The 24,708-nt window shown below is 49.3% G+C and overlaps 1 protein-coding gene across 4 annotated transcripts in view; it reads left to right on the top strand.

Moving 5' to 3' along the window:
• Ufd4 (ubiquitin fusion-degradation 4-like) overlaps positions 1–24,708 on the top strand; it is a 137,969-nt gene that overhangs the window by 67,317 nt on the left and 45,944 nt on the right. For 2 of the 4 annotated variants that reach the window (XM_084583005.1, XM_084583004.1), the window contains exons 9-22: positions 205–409; positions 918–1,059; positions 1,809–2,030; positions 2,806–3,168; positions 3,969–4,265; positions 8,145–8,285; positions 10,697–10,837; positions 12,324–12,430; positions 18,609–18,720; positions 18,900–19,034; positions 19,493–19,635; positions 20,002–20,145; positions 20,633–20,713; positions 23,174–23,610. In XM_084583005.1, coding sequence (XP_084439131.1) covers positions 205–409; positions 918–1,059; positions 1,809–2,030; positions 2,806–3,168; positions 3,969–4,265; positions 8,145–8,285; positions 10,697–10,837; positions 12,324–12,430; positions 18,609–18,720; positions 18,900–19,034; positions 19,493–19,635; positions 20,002–20,145; positions 20,633–20,713; positions 23,174–23,610 — 2,670 coding nt within the window. Of the gene's footprint in view, positions 1–204; positions 410–917; positions 1,060–1,808; positions 2,031–2,805; positions 3,169–3,968; positions 4,344–8,144; positions 8,286–10,696; positions 10,838–12,323; positions 12,431–18,608; positions 18,721–18,899; positions 19,035–19,492; positions 19,636–20,001; positions 20,146–20,632; positions 20,714–23,173; positions 23,611–24,708 lie in introns of all 4 variants that reach the window. The other 2 variants (XM_084583003.1, XM_084583002.1) reach the window with 1 other exon arrangement.

Genomic DNA, 24,708 nt, shown 5'->3' with positions numbered 1-24,708 from the left:
CATTGCGCAACCTAAAGCTACATCACTTTATCAGGACCATAATTCGGAGCACCACTGGAATTTGGAAGAAAGCGTTTTCCTTGAGCTAATTGTGTTTGTTGATGATGCCCATTGTAGCATACTAGTTTGTGCTGTAGCCCGGTGTATTAATGGATCCCAAGACCAACTCAAAACCATCGTGTCCTGTCGTTTGGGTGTGTGCAGGCGAGTGGATGTGCCCGGTGGGGGAGTCGCCCGGAGAGAAGCGGTCGTGTGGAGCCTCATCGTCGGGGGCTGGTGGGGCCACGCCTGGCGAGCCGGAGGATGATGGGGAGCCCAAGGGGGACCCCGAGATGGCCCCCGTCTACCTGCGTCGGCTGCTGCCGGTCTTCTGCCTCACCTTCCAGCACACGCTCATCCGCTCGGTCAGGTGAGCACGAGGGGTCGCTCAGATGTCGGTGGGGGCAGTTCATGACTGGAGGGTTGGGACAGCCAAAGTCCAGAGCGGCCAAACGTGGCCAAAAGTTTCATCGCAGAGCTCCGAATTGTTTTGCGAAAAGACTTTACTGTGTAGCTGGTGGAAAGCAGCCTTAAATGGTTATGTTCGCAAGAAATTAATTGCATGTGTAGATGTCATTCCCTGCTCCAGTTTATTAATTTCATATACCTCAATGGCCCTTGGGTGAGGGCTTTACATGTAGGAGAAAGGGGTTGGAGGGACTACGAATCACGTGACTTGACGTCACAATCCAAGCTGACTGTGTCCGCAGATAAAGTGGACATGAAGGAGGGCAAGTTTTTGCTTTGGGATCTGCCGTTGTCTTGCATCGGGCCATAAGCACGATAATGTTCTCGTTAACTCAACTCGTCGTCAGATTCTTCGTTGACTTTGCTTCATGAATCCACCTTCACATTACACCTCTCAACTGTGCTTGCAGGAAGTCCAGCCTGAACCTGATCCGCAAGATGCTGCACTACATCCAGCCATCGCTGCTCAGCGACATGGGCAACATTGAGAAGGGCGTGCCCAACTTTGCCTCACTGGTGGTTGAGGTCCTTGCCAATGTCCTAGACTCCGAGGTGGGTACAGGCGGGTGTAAAAACATGCTAATGTGTTACATGTTTCTGGGAGCTTTTAAAAATTCCGGTGTTAGCATGCCGCCTGTGAGGGTGCATGAGTGTGTGTTAGAGATTAGTAAACTAAAGGTTTGATGTTTGGATCATAGTTAATGCAGATTTTGCAATGATACAGACTTTGCAATATTTGTTGTCTGGAGTGCATTTTGTACAATATGCTGTAATTTGAGTGTTCCAAGCACTTCTTTCGCATCACTGTAGATCATATGAACCTGAGAGTTGCAAGTGTGTCCTGCAGCACCATTTGTATTCACCATTTGTGCAGTACACACTGCCCTCACATCGACAATTCACTGACCAGTTGGCAGTAGTCAGCATGAACAATGACTACATAGAGGGAAGATTGTGGCACACTATCATCATAAGTGACCAGCAGCACGCAGCTGTGAGTAAAGCCAATTAGTCACAAGCAGATGTATGTGAATACATTTCCTGCAGATTGGCTCATTTTGGATGATGCGATTGAGGTTCGGCTGCATGCAAGCTAAACAAATTCTTCTCAGGTGAGGTTATTGAGAGAGTGATGCTGTTCTGGACGCATGCAAAGAGCCGTGCAGATTGACTGTATTATATGTTTGGTCTGTAGAGGCACATTTGAAATACGAATTGCAAGAAGTCAGTGCCTTATGAGGGTTGGTCTGTCAAAAAGTTTCTTTTATGACGACATGCTCTTTTCTTTTTTGCCTATTTAGGAGGACGAGGACAGCCTGCTGGTGTGCCTGCAGATGATCCAGGAGGTGATGACCAAGGGGCCATCCACATTCCTGGAGCACTTTGCCCGCCTGGGCGTTTTTTCCAAGGTGCAGGCCCTGGCAGGAGGGGGCGCTGCCCTGTCGGCCGACCACTCCTCCGATGAGGGAGTGGCCACACTGCCCTCCCCCGCCACTGGCCGGGGCAAGACCCGCGAGGAAGGGGTGAGTCCCCATCTTGTTTTCACTTCTTGAAAGAGTACAAGTCCACTGTGCTTTTCTGCGAGCATTGCTTGCCTTTGCTACTGCTTACCTGCAGATTGCTGTATTGTCTGTCGTGTGATTAAAAATAATCTACGGTGGAAGCTTGTTGGTTTGGGAATCCAGATGATGATTCAAACTGCCGCCAGCTTAGTCCTTCCTAGACGTAAGTCGGAGACATTGGACGCTCGCTAATTCAAATGTTATGGGACTTGCACTTAGTCGGTTACAGTGGATCCCTTTGACCACTGCCAGCTAAGACCACACAGCAGGAGCGTTGAAGTAGCCCCACTCGTGAAACCAGAGTTTAACACAGCAGAGTCGCTGGTGCAGTTCTGGCATGATGATGACAGCAGGCGTGATGAGTAGACGGCCTCATCTTGAGAATGGTCCCATGGGGTGGGGGTTTCATTCATGTTACATGTAGCTTTTCGATAAATTTGGAATTGTTGTGCAGTTTCTTGAAGTTCAAATTGAGAAGCTTTTTACTGCAGCCTGCAAACATCATGTGACTGACACTAGAACAGTGCACTTGGTCGCTGGCAGCAGCATTTAAAACCCTTGTACAGACCACTTCTTGACGCTGTTTACTTTCTCTCTTGCGGGGCTTGCTTTCTGCCTTGTGTTTTAACAACTGGGCCTCAAAAGGACTGCATGACGCTCCATACTGAACATTTTTTTCTCTGTGCCTTCGTGGTTTTTCACGCTCTCTCACACTCTCCGGTTGTGCGGTGTGCAGGCCTCCTCTGCCGACCAGCAACAGCAGCAGCCATCGGCCCAGGAGGAGGACTGCGCCTCATCGCCACAACAGCAGCAGCAGCCTGCGACCCAACCGGGGGCTCCCCAAGAGGACGCCCGGGAGATCGTGGCAGGCCGCCCCTATCACTGGCGAGACTGGAGCCTGGTGCGGGGCCGCGACTGCCTCTACCTGTGGAGCGAGGCGGCTGCCCTGGAGCTGTCGCACGGCTCCAATGGCTGGTTCCGCTTCATCCTGGATGGCAAGCTGGCCACCATGTACTCGAGCGGCAGCCCCGAGGGCGGCTCCGACTCCTCCGAGAACCGCGGCGAGTTCCTCGAGAAGCTCCAGCGGGCACGCACCTTGGTAAGGGACCTCTGGCTTCTCTTGTTTCCTTCAGACTTGGAGTTTGTAGTGAAGTTTTTGGTATGATGACAAATAAGATAGCAAATGGTGGGCGTTGGTACTAACCCCTCATTGAGTAGCAGCAAAGAACTAGAGGTAGTTGGCAAGGGAATGACAAGGAAGGGCAGTAGACATGAAGTTTAGATGTGGTGCAGTAGGATACACGGGTAAGGACAAAAACGGGGTGCAGGGCAAGATGAGTGGTGAATAAGGCTGTGAGGGCGATGACAGCAAAAGGTTACAAGACCCGCTTTCCCCTTCTGCTGGGATTCAAGTTTGATGGTGTTTACAGTGAAGTTCATGAAGTTATGCAGTGCCTTCAAGATTTTGTGGATCAAAGCATTACACGTCTTTTCCACCATCCTTCAGTTATCCCACTGAGTGCCTTATTAGGCCAGGTTGCAGTTTCTAAAGCTCATCTTAAAGCCCTCCCCCCCTTTTTTCTTGCTCCCTTATTTTTCTGTTATTGCTCTTGTTGGGGCAGAATAAAAACTTAGTTTGGCCATCTTGGTCTGCATGCTTGACTGCTGAAATTGAAACAGCTTTGTTTGGAGCCCACTAGCTCAAGACATGAAAGAAGCTGACTAGACCAGCTTGGTATTAGGAGGAAATCTTAACTTTATGTTTACCCGACCGTGGAGTATGTTGTTGGCATATCATCAGGTTGCTCTAGCTTTGAGAAGTTAAGCCGATCGACCATCTTGAGCCGGAAGAACATGTTCCCGCTCACCGTCTCCCTTCCGGTTGTGTTGTGCGTGAAGGTGAAGCCGCACACCCCGAGCCAGCCCTTGCTGTCCAGTCCGAGTGCCCTGCGCCTCGTGGTGGGCAACTGGTCACTGTCGTGCCGGCGTGAGGGCGAGCTCTCCATCCACAACTCGGATGGGCAGCAGCAGGCCACCCTGCTGCGCGAGGACCTGCCCGGTTTCATCTTTGAGTCCAACCGGGGCACCCGGCACTCCTTCACTGCTGAGACCTCTCTGGGGCCCGAGTTTGCCGCGGGCTGGGCGGGCCGCCGGGGCAGGCGCCTCCGCTCCAAGATGGAGGCCCTCAAGCAGAAGGTACGGCAGCAGAGGAGAGCGGCTGGAGCAGACGAGGGAGCCAGGATATCCGTGTGCACAAAAGGAAAATGGGATTGTGTTAGTTTTTGCACTTCAATTTCATTTTTACTACTTCTTGAGAATGGATCACAAACTTGCCGTTAGCAGTGGGGTAGTTTTGAGATGGGGCTGGCTATTGGTGTTGGTGGTAGCTTACAGGTTGTTACTGTCTCTGCAGTCAAGTACATCATTTTATTGGTAGAATGTGTAGGACTGTATGTGCCTCCACTTACCTCCGTCCATTGTTTTGTAGCTTAAGGGGGGACACCCCTCTTAAAACTTTTTTCCTTATTTATGGGTGGATCTGACTGAAACTTGCACCATTAATGTACTTTTGCATGCTGATTTCAAATATCTGATTAGTTTTCTTGTAGATGAAATAGCTTTCAAAATAATCCCTAATTCATGTTCTTCGTTTGGAGGTGAGTTAATTACTAAACACTTTATGGCATGAGGAGAATAGCCCTGCCAGAGTGATCTAGAAGGATCATAGAGTGCCGCTAGTCATGAATTAACGTGGTAGAAGAATTTGAACCAAAGTTACAATAAGTCAAACTTTTATGAATAATAGCCCAGGTTGGCACCTAAGATTGATAATTAATTCGGTAAATGTTGCCGCATAATAACTGTACATATTTTTGTCCTACGGCACTGTCGAAGGTTTTCTCTTTCTAACAAGACAAGAATGAGAGCTATAGCACAAATAGACTAAGAGATATCTCTCCTCCAAAATTGCAGCACCCTCAAAATTGCAGTTTTGAGAAAACGAGGAAAAACACTTCACAGCATGTAGGTGTAAATTATGTCAATGATTGATATGTCAACAAGATCAGAAACAGGTGGAAAGTGATCTGAAGCGAAAATTAATGGCCTATGCCAATTTGAGCCAAAGTTACGCAATAGGAAACGCTTGAAAGGAAAATTCCATTTGGGTACCGAAGACAACATAACCTTCTCAGCAAATTTTCTTTTGTCGTCACTGCATTTACCTTGGTTTCATGAGACTCGCAGGATTCCCTTTCTAGAAAAAAAAAATTTTAAAGCAATAGCAAGAACAGGACCAGAGATATTGATCTTTAAAAAATGCAACACTACCAAAATTGGGAGATTGTCGGAAGCACTCAAGCCTCACGGCATTTAATCAGGAAGGGCAACCCCAAAGACCTCATGCTATTAAAATGCACCAGGAGCATAGTCGGGGTGCATGCTGTCGCGGTGTTTTCTTTTTTCTGTTTTAGCAACGCCAAGCGAAGCCGCCCGCTTCTTTGCAGAACGTACGCTACGGTGCAAGTCCTTTTCTGCAGCTCTCCTGGACCCAGTTGCTGTCACATTTGTACTGCATTCTTGCAGAATTGCTGCTGCTGTATGCTTGCAGCCGGCATTGAAGCGCAACACAGCTTCTGCTGTGGCTGCTTCCACAGCAAACAGTGATGAGTGCCGCTCTTTGTGGAGCAAGGTCCAGATGACCGAGTGGAAGCTTTCGTTCGAGTTCTGGGTCTTCCCCCGAATGCACCTCTGCAGCAGGCTCTTCTCTGATAAACGACTATAAACAGGCAAAAGAGCATCAGCCACATCTCTTGGCAGACTGTAATTGTGCTTTGGTGCAGGCTCCTCTTTTGCCTTTGCAGCGTTGTGGCGGCACCATGACTTCTCACCGGTAGGACACAAACTGTGTTTGGGGCAGTCATCAGTAGATGTGATGTGGTAATATGTCGCCATCACAGCTCGCTGCATGGCATCCACATCACCTACATTTGATCGAAGCGCTCGGCCATAATATATTGCCAGCTTGTCAACTAGATCAGCTGTCAGCCTTCCTCTGCCGCCAAGACTTTGCTTCCCTGCACCCTTGTGTCTCTGCAAGAGGTTGCGCAAAGCTGCTCCCATACGCTTGTGCACGTGATTTATGCAGTCCTCTTTGACTATTTCAATGTAGCCATAGATTGCAGCATCTTTAAGAGCACTGAACGTGCGACTGTCCCCATCGCATAGCATGGTTGTGTAGCGCATGTTGTGGCGCTGCAGAGATCTTTCAAACAGAATTTTGCCAGCCTCTACTTCCATTTGACCAGCCTTGGAGTTGGTGTTTTTTTGGCACTGGTGGCGTGATTTCCAAAGTTCGTAGCCGTCAGTGTTTGGCTTGGGACCAATTTCGCAGCCCAGACAAAAGTTTGACAACACCACATAATCAAGCACGTAACCAGTGAAGAGTTCCACCACGGCACCGACGCCTATATGTGATGAGTGTCCGCGCGTCATCCATGTGCCGTCGTAGCACACGGCAATGTTCCCCCTATGCCCAAAACACAAGTCATCGTAGACCTTCGCCACTGCCTGCGCGGCTTGTGCCATAGCGGTCGTGGCGGCTCGGGTAGCAGCGGGTTGCAGTGTGTTCTTCAGATGCCGTTGAAACGTCTTGTTGTGCATCCCGCGCCGCGACAACCCCATCGCCGAAAAGATATCGTTCATTGCTGTCTGGCCGTTACCGGTCGACAGCATTGCTCGACTAGCCAGAATATTCAGCTCAAAAGGATTGCACCTTTTCTCGCCGTCAACCCTCCGCGAGTTCCACTCGGCCGCAATCTCACCGCAGTTGTCGCACAGCACGATCAGTTTTACGGCGAGGCCATAGCTCCGGTCGCTGGTAATTAAACGCACGCATCGACGACACGTTTTGCACCGCACGGCATCCAGAAGGATATTCACAATGCTGAGGTCAATTACCGCATAGGAGGCTGTTCCGTCCGCATCTGACTCTGCGGACGCACCACTTGCATCGGCGAACAGCGCGGTCTTTCGTGCCGTCGCCGGCGTCGATACCAGTCTATCAAGCGTAGCCTGCTCACGGGCACTCACTTGAGTTATGTCACTGTTAGTGACAGGCGCGGTATCAATACGTACACGACTGCAGTCGGCACAAAGAACGGCGCCGTTGTCCAGCGGAATCGGAGAAGCGTCGCCGCCCGCAACGTGATCGTCACACAATCCCGCAGCACTGGCACTTGCTTCTTGCACAGTATGCAACGAAGTCGCATTCTTAACGCGTTTCTTTGGTTGCTTTCGCCCGAACTTGTGCAAAGAGCAGTACTTCTTCGCGCCTGGCATGACTCTCGCGTTGCACTAGCGTGGTCGGCAGAAAGACAAAATGGCGTCACTGGGAGTCCGCATTTCAGGGCTAGCTTGCCGGAACCAACCAAACGACGCCATTTTGATCACGTGCCTTAACCGGCCAATAGTAGCGCGCGCTGCATGCTATCTTTTTGTTTGTTTTTTATGGGGAAGGCGGAGCGCACAGGGTTGCTTTCCGAAAGAAAAAATAAGCCGAAAGCGCGCGCTTTCGAACGAGACCAAAATCGCCGCGGTGGAGCGCGTAGTTCTCATGCGCCGGGCGATCGAAATTGGGTGTCGTTTGTCCACAATTTAAAGGGCAGTGGGTGTGGTACTGCATTTTTTAATCGCTATAACTTCATAAATACGCGGGGTATAAGGATGAAAATTTGCGTGCTGATGCGGAATGGTGCGAGGAATACGAAAATGAAAAAATTGAAAATCCGATTTTCAGGCCGATTTTCGGTGCCAAAGAGCCGTGTCCCCCCTTAAAGGGTGGTGCTGGTAGCTCTAGATGCTTATATAGACTAAATTTTGCAATTGTAGAGACCTATGGGACCATGTTTGCAGGACGTTCAAATAAGTCGGGGGCTGGTAATTGTGCTAAAGATGCTGTTTTGCAGCGGACACTGTTAACAGTGATGGTGCGAGGGAAGTTTTTGTGCCTTGCTGTTGGCTATGCCAGGCGTCGGGAGGAGCACTCGAACGTGCCTTTTCCTCCTCTGTTTGCAGGTTCGTGTCCAGGCACGAGACATCTACAATGCACATTTCCGGAGTGCCCAAGCGCAGCCACGCGTGGTGGTGACACGGCTGTGCAAGATTGTGGACCAGATTGACCGTGCCTGCCAGAAGCAGCTCTCCAGCTGGCAGGAGGTGAGAACATGGCCCACCATCAAAGAGCGGAGCAATAAGCTACCTTGCACTGTATCTGGATTGAAGGATTGCTCATCTTCAGGTGCACACAATTGTTTAGCTTGTCTCTATTCGGTCAGAGGTCAGTAAAGCCACACACTGCTTCTTGTCAGATTTAGGGCAGTCACATCTCAGTCTATTTAAATGTGTCCCTCCCGTGTTTCGAATCATTGACCACATTGAATATACAGACTGTCTCCCCTTGAAAATTGGGTATGAAGGCATGGAAATGTCGCACTTTATGTCAAAACTACAATTTCCTCAATACAGTAAAAGCTCGTTAATTCAAATTTCACGGGGCCGCCAGGCCAGTTCGAATTAACCAAAATTCGAACTAATGAAAGTGAGCAAAAATGAAGGCGTTTGATGCCCGGAGGGCACGAAAAACATTTATTTAGCAAAAAAGTCTGTTATCATCTTCTGCTTCTTCTCTCTGAGGGCTACCGTACTCACTCGGTCTTCTAGCATGCGAATGCGACACAGGGAGTCTTCTTTCCCCTCTTCAAAGCTGAAGAAAAGGCGCGCGACATTCAGCGCTCCCATAACTTCTGCCGCGGATGGACGCACTGGCTCTTGCTCCTCGTCGTCGTCCTCGTCTTCTGCCTCTTCTGGGACAGACTGCTCCCCAACAATTTCAGCGACAATGTTAGGGCACCGCACACTGCTGCATCGCTGTCTACTCTAACGTAATCATCAAAACTGACGTCCTGCTGCACAGCACGCACAGCCGCAGGCAGAGGCTCCGGACTCCCATCGTCGCCACTTTCTTTCATACTTCCGGCAGCAAAGCCACAGTGGTGGAAGCAGTTTGCAATTGTGGACGGCATCCTCGATGGCCTTCCTATTTCGGACGTACGTCGACAACGTGCTTGGTGGAATCCCGTGCTTTTTCGCGATTTCCACTTTGCTGGCCTTCCGTTCATCCACCTCGCGTAAAATAGCCACTTTCTCCTTCACCGTCTTGGCACAGTATTTCCCACGCGAACACATCTCGCGGACACAAGCTCACAACAAGCGGCGTGCAAAACGAGGGCTCAAGAAATGCAACACGAAACCGTGGTCGATAACACTAAAACGTCGTTCCTCGAAGGATTCGCGGCAGGAAAGACTGTTTAGTACTTGTTCCAGCACGCTAGCGGCGCCCCGATGGTTGTGCCATCTATCGTTCTGCCGTGAAAGCTTCCAACGATGGTTTTTAACAGCGCCGCTTGGCGGCGCGCAGTTCGAATTATGGGTGGCGGCGCCAATTTTTGAGTGAATTAACGAGCTGTTACGCGCATAGACTTCTATGCACTGCGGACCAGACCACGATGACTATTTCGAATTAACGAGTTGTGAATTAACGAGCTTTCACTGTATACTGAAACAGATTAAGCAGTGAGTGCTTTGTTAATTCTTGGCAAAATCTTGTTATGGATTTTGGCTTCGTTATTTTCATTTTACCTGTTCATTGCAACCAGGTTTGACCGTAATAGTGTACTGTTTCAGTGTCATTGTTGTCGTGTAGCATAAACTGCTGGTTTATTCAGGCTTGCTTTTGTCTTGCTGGCATCAGGTAAACTAAAAAGAAAGAAGGCTGACATTATTTCAAGCTCTGCATGACTCTGAACAAATTATCAAGTCATTTTGAGCATCAGCGTCAGTTGTATTGCAATAGCCACATTTCTAACAAGTGCTTTCTATTAGCCCACGAGTCAAGTCATCCAGGCACCTTGCACGCACGGTGTCTGGGGTTACGCTTGTGGTAGATGAAGCTGCTGGTGGCTGCCTTGGCCTGGCGTGCCACTGTTCTAGTGATTCCTCAGTGCCATTCACCAGCAGCGCCAGTCGCTCCTGAGAGTTGGTGCTTGGCGCCTGTGTGCCTCGTGCCTTAGTAGAGTGACCAACATTCTGCCCATTGGTGACTTTCCTGCTAAGAGTGGTTACTTTGAGGTGTAATGCTTGTATTTCCACCACATAAGTTCACATGGTGATTGTGGGTAGAGCCTTCCAACACTTATCACGTGCGTTGCAGTTGAGAGGAACAGGAAGCAGCGAGGTGCGTACATACTGTGAGACTCAGAACTTCACTTTGGGGATATCGCTGCAATGGCTGTTGCAGTTGGGGGTAACGAAGTAGGTTTATAGTAACCCCTTCCACTAATTCGCTGGAAAGAGTGGTGTTACCGTGCGTTTGTATAATCTCAGTACAACGTGTGACTCGCTCGGAGTTTGAAAGTTCATTCTTGACCATTATCACGGTCTCGTTATGATGGACGCTGTTGGATGCTGGCGTGCGTTGAAAATCATTGGGAGACTGAAATCAAGGAGTCATTTGTGGCGGTGTCTCTTTGACCAAGACCTTTCTTCCCTTTACCTTGTGACCTGTGCAGCCGCATTCGGACTGGGGACGACAGCTGCGCCTGGCACTGCAGGAGCTGGTGCAGCTGCTGCAGGACGACCGTGCCGTGTCTGCGTATGAGCTGCACAGCAGCGGCCTCGTCCAGGCTCTGCTTCGCCTGCTGGGCAAGAGCGTGAGTGCATGCCACACTCCTTTCCCCTACATTTGAACTGTTGTGGAAACTGCTACCACTTTGAGATTTGACGATCACAGCTACCACCGCTGAGGTGCGTGCTTTGGAAGGACGCTAGTGTGATGATTTGCGCAGCCCTTCTACGTATTTCTGTCACAAATTCCATGTCTGTGCCCTTTGTAGAAACGGCAGTGGTTTTTTTTTTTTAACGGGATATGCTTTTGCTTTTAACTTCTAATCTTTGCAAACTCTCAGCATCATCTCAACCTAAAAACAGAGAAACTATCCTGAACCTTCCAAAATTTTTCAGTCCAAATGTTTAACAGTAGAGAAAAAGTTTTTATCACACTGAGTGTCCCAAGCATGATACAAACATACCAGTTTTGCTTATCAATTTTGAGCTCTTCTGGCCATCTCTATAGCCTATTGTGAAATGTGTTTTAACTGGTAGCGTTGTACTCTGCATGTACTTTTCATCATGCTATGCTTCTGTGTATTAAAAATGCTCACTAGTGAGCCAAGGTGCTGCCTGGGCTCATTTTCACATTCTTGCTCGGTACATAAGCAGGGTTCTGGACCCTAGTATAGTCATAGATGCATGTCAACTGTGTATAGCAGGCACGGTGGGAGGGATTTTGCTGGCTGGGTATTCATCCCTGCATAAGACATGAAGAGTACTGGCTTGCATGTGCACCCGTGAGATGTCATCTAGGCATGCCTGCCTAGGCTGCCTGGCGTCGCTCTTGCGGAAGAGAAAGCCACTCTATTGCTGTGGTGGTTGCCAATGCGCACTGGTCACTTCCGCAAGTTGGTGCTTGCTGCCCCCCTTTGCTCAGCACCTTAGTATAGTGACCGACACTACACTTTGCGAAGCTGGCGAGTAGAGTTTGGTTGTGACGCGTGGTTTTACGTGCGGACAGGTGAGTGAATGCAGTAGCATTCGTTACCCCAGTCCATATTCCAAGTTTACGCTGTTTCTAGAAGTGTCATTACCTCCCTGACATTGAGCCATCTCATTGGCGGAAACGTCGGAAACAGAAATCGGATGTTTGAGTTCAGGGAGGTAACACTTCTGAAAGCAACGCACACTCAGAATACGGACCCTGATGAACATGTCTCAGCGTGCCTTGATTAGAGTTTCTATTGCCCCACAGTGATTGGGGAGTAGATACAGTGCACGACTTGTCAAAATTTCCTGAGCCCTCCATTACGGCGTGTCTCATAGCCTGAGTCGCTTTGGGACCTTAAACCCCATAAATCAAACCAAACCAAGAGTTTTTATCCCCTCTCTTTCCTTTCTGGGGAATATGGTGCAAACCGAATTTTGGCTAGATGCATACACGGTGGGATACGTTTGCTAGCGGTTCAAGGTTTTTGTTACTCCACCAGGGCTGATTTGCTCGGTGCGAAGTGCTCCGGAATTCTGTGTTCGAGAACAAGCATGGTTAGTTGGGCCACATTGCATTGACATTGTCTTGCCACACAGGGTCTGGAAGGGAGCAATGGCCACATGGCTTGGAGGGCCAACCGCCTGCTCAAGGACCGTGTGCACATCTTCAAGAACTGCTTCCACGACAAGCCCTATGGCAACGAGTGAGTGCCTTGCTCTGGTTTACGCAGCGTTATTGCCATTGCATTGCATCAATCAAGAAAGTAACGGTGTTCATAGGGCTGGCGAGGTCTTACTGTGCGCTTCTTGCTTCTGACACCTTGGTCTTGGTGCTGCCTTGTTCCTTCCTCCATAGCCACTGCACAGCACTGCCAAAGTTGATGTGCTTATTTTCTGGACAATGAGGCCTTCAATTTTGCCTGACATAAAAATGAAGATTATAACATTTTTGCAAGCAACTCTTTTGCTACCTGGTGCCTGTTTTTGTGGTAAGAGCGTAACTATGCGGTTCTGCTGACTCGCTTCAGAGTGAAACCTGAGCGTATGTCGAGGCCATGTGCCAATACCCATGGGTCAGTCATCCACTCATGCCGGTGTGTGGCTGTTTGGAGTTACGCCCGTGGAAGATGAAGCGCTCGGCCGTGTGTCATCTCTGCAGTGTTGCCGTACTGGTGACGATGTGCTTGCTGACTGGTGATGCGCTGGTTGTTCCGGGTTCGCACTTGGCCGTTGCTCACTGCTTTGGCCTTAGTGTCCAACTGTGGCGACCAACAGGCTTTCTTGCCACTGTGGCTCTTATGTCACGAGTAAACTGCAGAGGGCTTTGTGCTTGCCATGGTAGCTCGGTGACATTGGCCTTCATCTGGTAATATCAAAGTTACAGGACCAAATTCCAGCCATAGAGGCCACATTTCAGTTGAGGTGAGGTGTGAAAAGGCGTTGGAAATTAATCAGTTGTCCCCAACTTCGCCATCCTTCATAATGGAGCCTACATGCAGCTTCAGGACATGTCACAAGTCACAGCTTAAGGGGGGATGCGGGCTTTGAAAGTCGAAAAATCGCGAAAAAGTCTGCTTTTCAAAAAGTACATATCTCTGCTGTATATGTTATAAACTACCTTTCCTATAATTATAAATGCCTAATTCATCGTGGAACTGCTTTAAATTAAATATACAACTGGGCGCGGCAGCCCCAGAGTCGCGAGCAAACGGCAAAAGGACCCAAATTTCGCGCACGCGCCATTTCTCTGCCGCTGAACCAAGCGCCGCCATCTTGGTCTTGTTTTGTTTGTGAATGCTTGCCCCTTTTCCATATTGCCTTTGCCGGCAGCGTCCGCGGCGTAGCAGAAGCATAGCTCGCTTGTCATTGGGGGCCTCACAGGGATTGTTGAGCTTCCCGCATCTCGAATTCGGGCTGTGATTGGACAAAGCGCGCGCTCCGTGAGAACGCGGGGGATCGCGCGACCGCTATTGGCTGCTGCGCGCGCTGACGCGGTAGACCCCCCCTGGCGCGTCGTCTGCTCCGGCTGCCTACTGAGCTGGCGTTCTTTGTGCGCTCGCTGAATCGCTTCACGTTTCACCATATTGAGATCGTCGTGATCATCGCTCGTTACGAATTCTGGTGGCGTGTTTTGAACGGTTATGTGCAATTTGTGGATTATTGCATGGTCGGCCACGATGCACGCTAAGAAGTCAAAACACTGCATACGTCGTCGTTCTATGAATGCCGTTCGAATCGCGAAGTTAGCGAAAAGCGTTGCCAACGGGCGCAGAGACGCTTCTATTAGTGCTGCTTCTGCTACATCACTACTAGACCGACTGCGCTGTCACTTCCAACTGCTTATCTTTCGTGTCAACATAAGGAGCCGGCGTTTGAAGCGTGCCTGCTGTACCGACCATATCAACCTCGGCTATCTCGGCCTCCCGTATCGCGTCTGTCATCGCAAGCGATAACTCATCGTCAGCGTCGTCCGCTGTTCGCATGAAAATGCACTTTCCGAGGTAATCGGGGAGGTGGAGGCACAACGTGCTGCAGTGAAAAACAAACTTTAGACTTGAAAATGCTGTTTTAAACTTCAAGGGCCATTTTCTCAGAATGAATTTTTTTCATGGTATGGTTGCTTATTCCCGCAGTATTTCTGGAACCGCTGATCGGATTCCCACCTGGTTTTTTTTATTGTGTGCCTGAATAGATTTCCGAGGGCAAGACAAGCTCATTTTTTTCAAATTATTGAGTCTGGAATTTATAATAAACAATCAAGATTAGGCTAATGCAAGTCCAATTAGTGGCACTAACCTCAATGCACTGCTAAAATTTTTCGGCAGGGAAATTAAAAGAGAGGGCTCTGTCTTGCCCTGTGGTACCTATTCAGGAACGTTCATAATGAATTTCATAGTGCTAACACATTTTGCAAGTTCACCAGGCATGGAACAAGGAACCCATGTGAACCATTCTGATATACTTCTCTAACTTGAGTACTAATGTGCGCAGCTCCATGAAACTTTGCAGTTATTCAAATGGCTGTGCCATGAGTCTACCCTGAAAATTTCATTCAATTATCTCAAGAAACAACGAAGTTGGTATTCAAAGGTAGCCTCCCCCCTTAAGAAAGACGCAGCAAAGTATGTTGGCCTGAGTTTGAGGATAAATGTAGAATTATCGCCATGTCAAGATTTGAATGGTTATCTCGGCTTCACTTGGGACGGTATCAGAGTTAAGGGGGGACACCCCTCTTAAAACTTTTTTCCTTATTTATGGGTGGATCTGACTGAAACTTACACCATTAATGTACTTTTGCATGCTGATTTCAAATATCTGATTAGTTTTCTTGTAGATGAAATAGCTTTCAAAATATTACCTAATTCATGTTCTTCGTTTGGAGGTGAGTTAATTACTAAACACTTTATGGCATGAGGAGAATAGCCCTGCCAGAGTGATCTAGAAGGATCATAGAGTGCCGCTAGTCATGAATTAACGTGGTAGAAGAATTTGAACCAAAGTTACAATAAGTCAAACTTTTATGAATAAAAGCCCAGGTTGGCACCTAAGATTGATAATTAATTCGGTAAATGTTGCCGCATAATAACTGTACATATTTTTGTCCTACGGCACTGTCGAAGGTTTTCTCTTTCTAACAAGACAAGAATGAGAGCTATAGCACAAATAGACTAAGAGATATCTCTCCTCCAAAATTGCAGCACCCTCAAAATTGCAGTTTTGAGAAAACGAGGAAAAACACTTCACAGCATGTAGGTGTAAATTATGTCAATGATTGATATGTCAACAAGATCAGAAACAGGTGGAAAGTGATCTGAAGCGAAAATTAATGGCCTATGCCAATTTGAGCCAAAGTTACGCAATAGGAAACGCTTGAAAGGAAAATTCCATTTGGGTACCGAAGACAACATAACCTTCTCAGCAAATTTTCTTTTGTCGTCACTGCATTTACCTTGGTTTCATGAGACTCGCAGGATTCCCTTTCTAGAAAAAAAATTTTTAAAGCAATAGCAAGAACAGGACCAGAGATATTGATCTTTAAAAAATGCAACACTACCAAAATTGGGAGATTGTCGGAAGCACTCAAGCCTCACGGCATTTAATCAGGAAGGGCAACCCCAAAGACCTCATGCTATTAAAATGCACCAGGAGCATAGTCGGGGTGCATGCTGTCGCGGTGTTTTCTTTTTTCTGTTTTAGCAACGCCAAGCGAAGCCGCCCGCTTCTTTGCAGAACGTACGCTACGGTGCAAGTCCTTTTCTGCAGCTCTCCTGGACCCAGTTGCTGTCACATTTGTACTGCATTCTTGCAGAATTGCTGCTGCTGTATGCTTGCAGCCGGCATTGAAGCGCAGCACAGCTTCTGCTGTGGCTGCTTCCACAGCAAACAGTGATGAGTGCCGCTCTTTGTGGATCAAGGTCCAGATGACCGAGTGGAAGCTTTCGTTCGAGTTCTGGGTCTTCCCCCGAATGCACCTCTGCAGCAGGCTCTTCTCTGATAAACGACTATAAACAGGCAAAAGAGCATCAGCCACATCTCTTGGCAGACTGTAATTGTGCTTTGGTGCAGGCTCCTCTTTTGCCTTTGCAGCGTTGTGGCGGCACCATGACTTCTCACCGGTAGGACACAAACTGTGTTTGGGGCAGTCATCAGTAGATGTGATGTGGTAATATGTCGCCATCACAGCTCGCTGCATGGCATCCACATCACCTACATTTGATCGAAGCGCTCGGCCATAATATATTGCCAGCTTGTCAACTAGATCAGCTGTCAGCCTTCCTCTGCCGCCAAGACTTTGCTTCCCTGCACCCTTGTGTCTCTGCAAGAGGTTGCGCAAAGCTGCTCCCATACGCTTGTGCACGTGATTTATGCAGTCCTCTTTGACTATTTCAATGTAGCCATAGATTGCAGCATCTTTAAGAGCACTGAATGTGCGACTGTCCCCATCGCATAGCATGATTGTGTAGCGCATGTTGTGGCGCTGCAGAGATCTTTCAAACAGAATTTTGCCAGCCTCTACTTCCATTTGACCAGCCTTGGAGTTGGTGTTTTTTTGGCACTGGTGGCGTGATTTCCAAAGTTCGTAGCCGTCAGTGTTTGGCTTGGGACCAATTTCGCAGCCCAGACAAAAGTTTGACAACACCACATAATCAAGCACGTAACCAGTGAAGAGTTCCACCACGGCACCGACGCCTATATGTGATGAGTGTCCGCGCGTTATCCATGTGCCGTCGTAGCACACGGCAATGTTCCCCCTATGCCCAAAACACAAGTCATCGTAGACCTTCGCCACTGCCTGCGCGGCTTGTGCCATAGCGGTCGTGGCGGCTCGGGTAGCAGCGGGTTGCAGTGTGTTCTTCAGATGCCGTTGAAACGTCTTGTTGTGCATCCCGCGCCGCGACAACCCCATCGCCGAAAAGATATCGTTCATTGCTGTCTGGCCGTTACCGGTCGACAGCATTGCTCGACTAGCCAGAATATTCAGCTCAAAAGGATTGCACCTTTTCTCGCCGTCAACCCTCCGCGAGTTCCACTCGGCCGCAATCTCACCGCAGTTGTCGCACAGCACGATCAGTTTTACGGCGAGGCCATAGCTCCGGTCGCTGGTAATTAAACGCACGCATCCACGACACATTTTGCACCGCACGGCATCCAGAAGGATATTCACAATGCTGAGGTCAATTACCGCATAGGAGGCTGTTCCGTCCGCATCTGACTCTGCGGACGCACCACTTGCATCGGCGAACAGCGCGGTCTTTCGTGCCGTCGCCGGCGTCGATACCAGTCTATCAAGCGTAGCCTGCTCACGGGCACTCACTTGAGTTATGTCACTGTTAGTGACAGGCGCGGTATCAATACGTACACGACTGCAGTCGGCACGAAGAACGGCGCAGTTGTCCAGCGGAATCGGAGAAGCGTCGCCGCCCGCAACGTGATCGTCGCACAATCCCGCAGCACTGGCACTTGCTTCTTGCACAGTATGCAACGAAGTCGCATTCTTAACGCGTTTCTTTGGTTGCTTTCGCCCGAACTTGTGCAAAGAGCAGTACTTCTTCGCGCCTGGCATGACTCTCGCGTTGCACTAGCGTGGTCGGCAGAAAGACAAAATGGAGTCACTGGGAGTCCGCATTTCAGGGCTAGCTTGCCGGAACCAACCAAACGACGCCATTTTGATCACGTGCCTTAACCGGCCAATAGTAGCGCGCGCTGCATGCTATCTTTTTGTTTGTTTTTTATGGGGAAGGCGGAGCGCACAGGGTTGCTTTCCGAAAGAAAAAATAAGCCGAAAGCGCGCGCTTTCGAACGAGACCAAAATCGCCGCGGTGGAGCGCGTAGTTCTCATGCGCCGGGCGATCGAAATTGGGTGTCGTTTGTCCACAATTTAAAGGGCAGTGGGTGTGGTACTGCATTTTTTAATCGCTATAACTTCATAAATACGCGGGGTATAAGGATGAAAATTTGCGTGCAGATGCGGAATGGTGCGAGGAATACGAAAATGAAAAAAATGAAAATCCGATTTTCAGGCCGATTTTCGGTGCCAAAGAGCCGTGTCCCCCCTTAACCGGTTGGAGGAGCTAGATTTCCAGCTGCTGCTCTGTCGATGCCTAGAGTGTTGGAGCAAGACGAAAATTTGAACCAAAACTGCGAAACAAATTAAGCGGCTGTAAAATGCTTTGAAGACATAGCTGGCCATAAAAAGCTGACTTGTTCGAATCACCAATAGCTCAAATTACCCGAGCTTGAAATATTGCGAATCTATTGTACTCTGAGCTGCAGAGCTGTCTTGGCAACTTGCAGCGGTAGCGTGAAATGCATGAACAAGAATTGGACACCCTGCGTGATGCTCTATGTGTAGCATCACCCGTTTCTTTTTGCGTGATGCAGGAGCCGTTCCCCGTTTGTGACACTACTGCGAAAGCTAGTCATGGTGCTGGAGTCGATAGAGAAACTTCCCGTGTACCTGTACGACACGCCCGGCTCTGGCTACGGCCTTCAGGTGAGCACGGGTCATAGGTGACAACCACGACTGCACCAGCCGCCAAGCAAAGTTAGCCTGGTTGTCGGTTCTGTTGCCATTTGCAACACGCAAGGAGGTTGATCCTTGCATGTCTGGTGTGGTTTGAGAGTGAAGCGTGTCTGAATCCTCAGTTCATGAACTGTGCTTGGACTACTCAGGTGCTGACGCGGCGGCTTCGATTCCGTCTGGAGCGTGCGTCGGGCGAGACATCGCTGATTGACCGCTCGTCGCGGGGCCTGAAGATGGAACCCCTGACCACCGTCGGCCAGCTCGAGAAATATCTGGTCAAAATGGTGAGGGGCGCACCCACGGTTGCACAGTACCTTTCCACTTTCATTTCGGTGGTGTTGGTGGGAGCACGTTGCCTGTTGCAACAATAGACGGGCAGCGAAGCTAAATGAAGTGCTCGCATAGTTGTTAGCTGTTTGTTTTTGCCTGCCTTGAAGTTTCTGCATGAGGCTGGCTGCTGGAGTTTTCATCAATATGACCAAGTATTGGCTTAAGTGTAGCTTATCTGTTTGAGCAATCTAATTGAGGAGACTAGTTGAAATAGAGACGAAGTAGAGCCAACAGACACACAAGGGAGAAATTGGGGCATAACATCTGTAGCACAGCCCTGGACGGAATGAAGTTTTCGTACGCTTTTTTTTTTACTCATCTTAACCTCTCAGACTTGAAAAAAAAATAGTGATGGCAGTGCCATTTATCAGTGATTGTGCTCACACTTCCTTCTGCGCGTGGCTCGGACCAGGTGGCGAAGCAATGGTACGACTACGACCGTTCCACGTTCAACTTCGTCAAGCGCCTCAAAGAACCCGGGGCGCGCTTTGTGTTCAGCCACGTGCGGGATTTCGACGAGAATGGTCTCATCTACTGGATTGGAACCAACGGAAAGTGAGTAAAACTGTGTGTGGCACTGCTGTCATCAGCCATACAGCTGTGGCTTGACTGCCGCCATATTGCCCTAGCCTTTACAAAATTTATGTCCGTGCAGCTGAGATGGAAAACTGGAAAGGACAAGTGCGCCAGATATATGTGGTGTGTGTGTGGGTTTCTGCCCTTCTTTATTGGTCCATGCAGCACCATAAATAATTGTAGCGTAATCTCTCGCTAGAGATGTGCGGCAACAGTCGTCCAGTTTGTTTAGATAGTGCAGACGTCCTAGCGGTTGTGGCACTTTGTTGTGTTCTTTGGTAGAGGGTGCTGCTGAGAAGAGGAGGGAGAAGTGATAACGTTTCCGCCTCCTTTTTTTGTGTGCAGGACTTCATCGGAGTGGGTGAACCCGGCCCAGGTGGGCCTTGTTGTGGTCTCCTCGTCGGAGGGGCGCAACCTGCCCTACGGCCACCTGGAGGACATCCTCAGCCGAGACACCTCGGCCCTCAACTGCCACACCAACGACGACAAGTAGGGTTCTGCCCTCTCATTTCACTATGGCTGGGCGGCTGCAGTGGAAAGAGGATTGGGAAGGGCTAGAAGGCAGTGTGAAATGCAATAGCTGGAGGAATTAAGAATGCAACCAAAGGCACTTTCCTGAGCGTGTGAAGTAGCCACGCTTCGAAAGTGAGCGGATTGCAAGAGACAGTTTCGCATAAATCAGTTTCAGGCCAGCAGGCAAAGGAGACTCCTGACCCTTTTGAACCTTGCTACCCCTTTTGTGCGGTAGACGGGCATGCAGTGTTCATTTGAAGGCTTCTGATGCCTGTGGCTGGTAGCCTTGCACTGTCATTTGTCTGTTGTTGTAGCTGTAGATCTGGAACTTGGAAGGTGTGGAGCAGGTGTGTGTGTGTGTAGATGCCATAGACTGGCTTAAGGGGGCGTACCAAGCCCGGTAATCTACAGTAGTCTTTCATTGAAACGAGTGTGCTGAAGGTGCCCTTCCCCCTCTTTGCAGGCGGGCCTGGTTCTCCATAGATCTCGGCGTATGGATCATCCCCAACTGTTACACGCTGAGGCACGCCAGGGGCTATGGCAGGCAAGTGCAGTCTTCTCTCTCTCTCTCTCTTTCGTTTGGGGCTATGGCAGGCAAGTGCAGTCATCTCTCTCTCTCTCTGTTTTCTTTCTTTTTAAGGGATTGGGAGACCCCCCCTCCCCCTCTATGGGTGATGTCTGTGGTGTTTTGCAGCAATTGCTGTGGGAACTTCTTTGGGCCCACTTTGGAAACTTGCCATACAGTCTGCGTCATCCCTGTGTAGAGCGCTCGAGCACAGCATACCAGGCTACAAAAGCCGAAATCAGACTCCAAGCACAACATCTGGGCAAAATGCTCGTGTCTACCTTGCTCGCGGGTCTCTGTGGCACTACTTTTGCTCAAGTGTTGCCTCAAAAACCTAGCAGCTGCGCCAGAGATTTGGCCTTGTTCGCAGGGAAGAGCACTCTACACAAGATGTGACCTCGACTGTACTTACGTAAAGCAGAAATTTGGGCGAGTTGGTATGTGTTCATTTTTGCTTGCTGAGCACTGTATAGACTGAACGAAAGATAAGGTGTATACCTTTTTAATAATTGGTTGCTGTAGCGGTGCAGCTGTATTGGCAACTGCATTGCTTTTTGTGCTTAACTCTAGCACGCTGGAAGTCGCAGCTGAACCAGTTTTTCAGCAGTCCAGAGAGGAGGCGTTTTGGCATCTCCCTTTCCAGCCTTTGATGTGTTGTTGGAAAAAAAAAAAAAGATAACACAAGTAGCGATAACACAAGGCAGCCTGTGATAATTCATGGGTCTTGTTTGGCACAATGCTTGTTTGTGCATCAGGGTAGGCTTCTGACCACCGAGTGATTAGCAGCATCAAGGTTGAGTCAGTCCTGAACAAATTGTAAATCCTGTGCTTTACCTACAAGGAAGGATGATTGAATGCAGGGCTGCTTAGCAGTGTGGTCTAGCCATGGGTCAAGTCATCTGGGCATGCCTTCTCGTTTGTGTCTGGAGTTACGCTCATGGAATATAATGCTGCTGGCTGGATTGTCTGGAGATGACACCGTTTTGGTGGAGTCTCCATGATGACTGCCGGCATGCTGGTCACCTCTGAGAGTTGGCGCTTAGTACTTATGCTAAGTGCCTTAGTATGGTGGCCCACAATTTCTTTCACATGGAAATCACTGCCCCCATCTTTGTTGGCTTGAAGCAGTAGTTGTTTTGCTTAGTACAGTTGAAAGGAACGTCCCTTCCATGCTCTTGATGCAGCGGAAATTGTGCGACCTCAGCCTATCTTAGGTCACACCTCTTTTTCTTTTTTTTTTCGAAAGCAACATTACGCCAGGTTTCAGCTCATCGCGTATGCCGTGGCCGCAGCCACGAATGACCTTGATCAGCCGCGAAGAACAACACTCAGTCACCCGCAGCTAATGCTTTCGCTCCACATTCGATTCAGCAGCATTGAACCCTTCTCATTTATTTGTTGTTTTTGAGAATTTAGTCCCTTTTTTTTTTGTAAACATTAACCTTTCTTAGCAGGGTGTTCGTTGTAAGGGTAGACATAAGTGCACCAATACGCTGCACCGCTAGTAACGCCATGGTGCTTTTCTTTTGAGAGCTGCAGCTTTGGTGATGTGCCTGGCAACCTTGGCAGAGTGCCAAGGCACCATACCCTTGACGAGAATGGCAGTGCAGAGCTGGTTGAGCCAGTGTGTATGCTTAGAAAGGCTGATGCTCAGCATCTTTGCTTTATCTTGCCGAGATATTCCAGCGCCATCTACATGACAGCAAACAACACCTTTCGAAGTGAACGATGCTAAAACCGGCAACACGATTGCGGCTGACCTTGTGCTTTATGTCTGTGATAGATGGTTGGTTGGTTGGTTTGTGGGGTTTAACGTCCCAAAGCAACTCAGGCTATGAGAGACGCCGTAGTGGAGGACTCCGGAAATTTCGACCACCTGGGGTTAGATGGATAGGGGAAATGACATTGGGAATTTTCGACTCTCGCTTTGTCTTTTATCTTTGCTTTATCTTTGTGGGGTCTCCTCTTGTAAATGCTTCGGTTTTCTCTGCGGGACCTCTTAGGGACACCTTCAAGACCCCCCTCTTAACGTACAGTATGCTGCATTCAGTATTAACTGCTATAGTAGTAGGGTACCTATAATGCACATGGTCAGATAGATTAGATTGTGCCTAAAATCCTTTAAGCACAAGTTTGTAATGCGAATAGTCATCTGCACAGATGGCCTGGTTTAACAGCTTGGTCCAGTGGCTGTCGTTCTGCGATGAGGTCAATTATTCAGGGGTTGTTGATCTGAAGCTTCTTCTCAAGTTTTTCATTGTTCTTTTAAACTCCACTTCACGTTTACAGTGAATGATAGGGCCATTCATTATGCAGTGGGAGCGTCCTGAGGGAAGACTAGAAGGCCGTAGTTGGATGGTGCACTTGTTGTGAGCTGCTAGAATGTGCTTGAATCTGCCAGTCAGGCATGACCTTGACTTCGACATCTTTGGTGTGCAGGTCGGCACTGCGCAACTGGCTGTTCCAGGTGTCCAAGGACGGTTCAACGTGGACCACCCTGTGGAGCCACACGGACGACTGCTCGCTCAACGAGCCCGGCTCGACAGCCTCGTGGGCCCTGCCCGGCACGGCCGAGGAGAGCCAGGGCTGGCGTCACGTCCGCATCCAGCAAACGGGCAAGAATGCCTCGGGACAGACCCACTACCTGTCCCTGTCGGGATTTGAGATCTACGGCACAGTAACGGGCATCTGCGATGACCTGGGCCGGGCCGCCAAGGAGGCCGAGGCCAACGTACGCAGGCAGCGACGCCAGATCAAGCAGATGCTCAAGCTGATGGGCAGCGGGGCACGTGTTGTGCGCGGCCCTGACTGGAAGTGGCGCGACCAGGACGGAAACCCGGCCGGCGAGGGCACAGTCACGGGGGAGCTACACAATGGTATGGCGGGAAGAGGCATCCTTCTTTAAATGTCTGGCATTTTGTCGTATTCCTTCAAGAAGTTTAAATTTGAGCTCTCGTGTAGAAGAAAGTTGCATGATTTGAGGGTGTATTGCTGAAATTAGGCTTAGGAATATTTTTGTAAGGGAAAACACCACAGTGATGCAGTCGGTGGGGAGCGTGACTGCTGTACTCAAGGATGCAGGATCGAATTCCGGCCTCCGCGGCCGCTCTTAAATGGGGGTGAAAAGCAAGGCTTGTGTGTTCTGTGCAGTTTCAGTCAAAATTTCTACAGCCCACCACTACAGCATCTCTCATTGCCCGAGTTGCTTTGAAAAATGTTCCAAATTGTTTGCTGCAGGTTGCAAGGGCAAAGTTGGAGGGGTTATGCATAGCCAAGTTCAAGATTCTTTAAAGTGGAGGGCGAGTTTTAGCAAGGCGGCCTGTGATCAACCCGCAGGTCTTGTTTAGCTCAATGCTTATTTGTGCATCAGGGTAAGCTTGTGACCGTGATTGCCATCAAGGTTGGGTCAGTCCTGAACAAATTGTAAATTCTGTGCTTGAGCTACAAGGGCGAGTCTGGTGCCGGATTGAATTGAGGGCTGCTTAGCAGTGGGGTCTACCCATGGGTCAAGTCATCCGGGCATGCCTTCATGTGTGTCTGGAGTTACGCTCATGGAATATAATGCTGCTGGCTGGATTGTCTGGAGATGACACCGTTTTGGTGGAGTCTCCATGACGACTGCTGGCATGCTGGTCACCTCTGAGAGTTGGCGCTTGGTGCTTATGCTAGGTGCCTTAGTTTGGTGTCCCACAATTTCGTCCTCATGGAAATCTCTTTCCCTGTCTCTTTGGGCTTGAAGCAGTAGTTGTTTCGCTTAGTTTTGTTGAAAAGTATGTCGTTTCTGTGCTCTTAATGCAGTAGGGATGGCATGACCTTGGTCTATATCTGGTAGAATGAGAGAAGATGGCTGCACAATATGAAAGCGCTGAACAGTAGTTGGGGGGGGGGGGGTTGTAAGCCGAGCCAATGTTTCAGTAAGGGGTTTGTCGGAATGGCTTGTTTTTCAAGCTGAGAGGAAGCCTCAGCAGCTGTTC

The sequence above is a fragment of the Amblyomma maculatum genome, chromosome 10, assembly GCF_055883805.1.
Source record: "Amblyomma maculatum isolate TAMU_Amacu chromosome 10, ASM5588380v1, whole genome shotgun sequence".
NCBI lineage: Eukaryota > Metazoa > Arthropoda > Arachnida > Ixodida > Ixodidae > Amblyomma > Amblyomma maculatum.
Note: the sequence above shows the minus strand (reverse complement) of the source record. Positions and strands in the feature narration are given on the sequence as shown.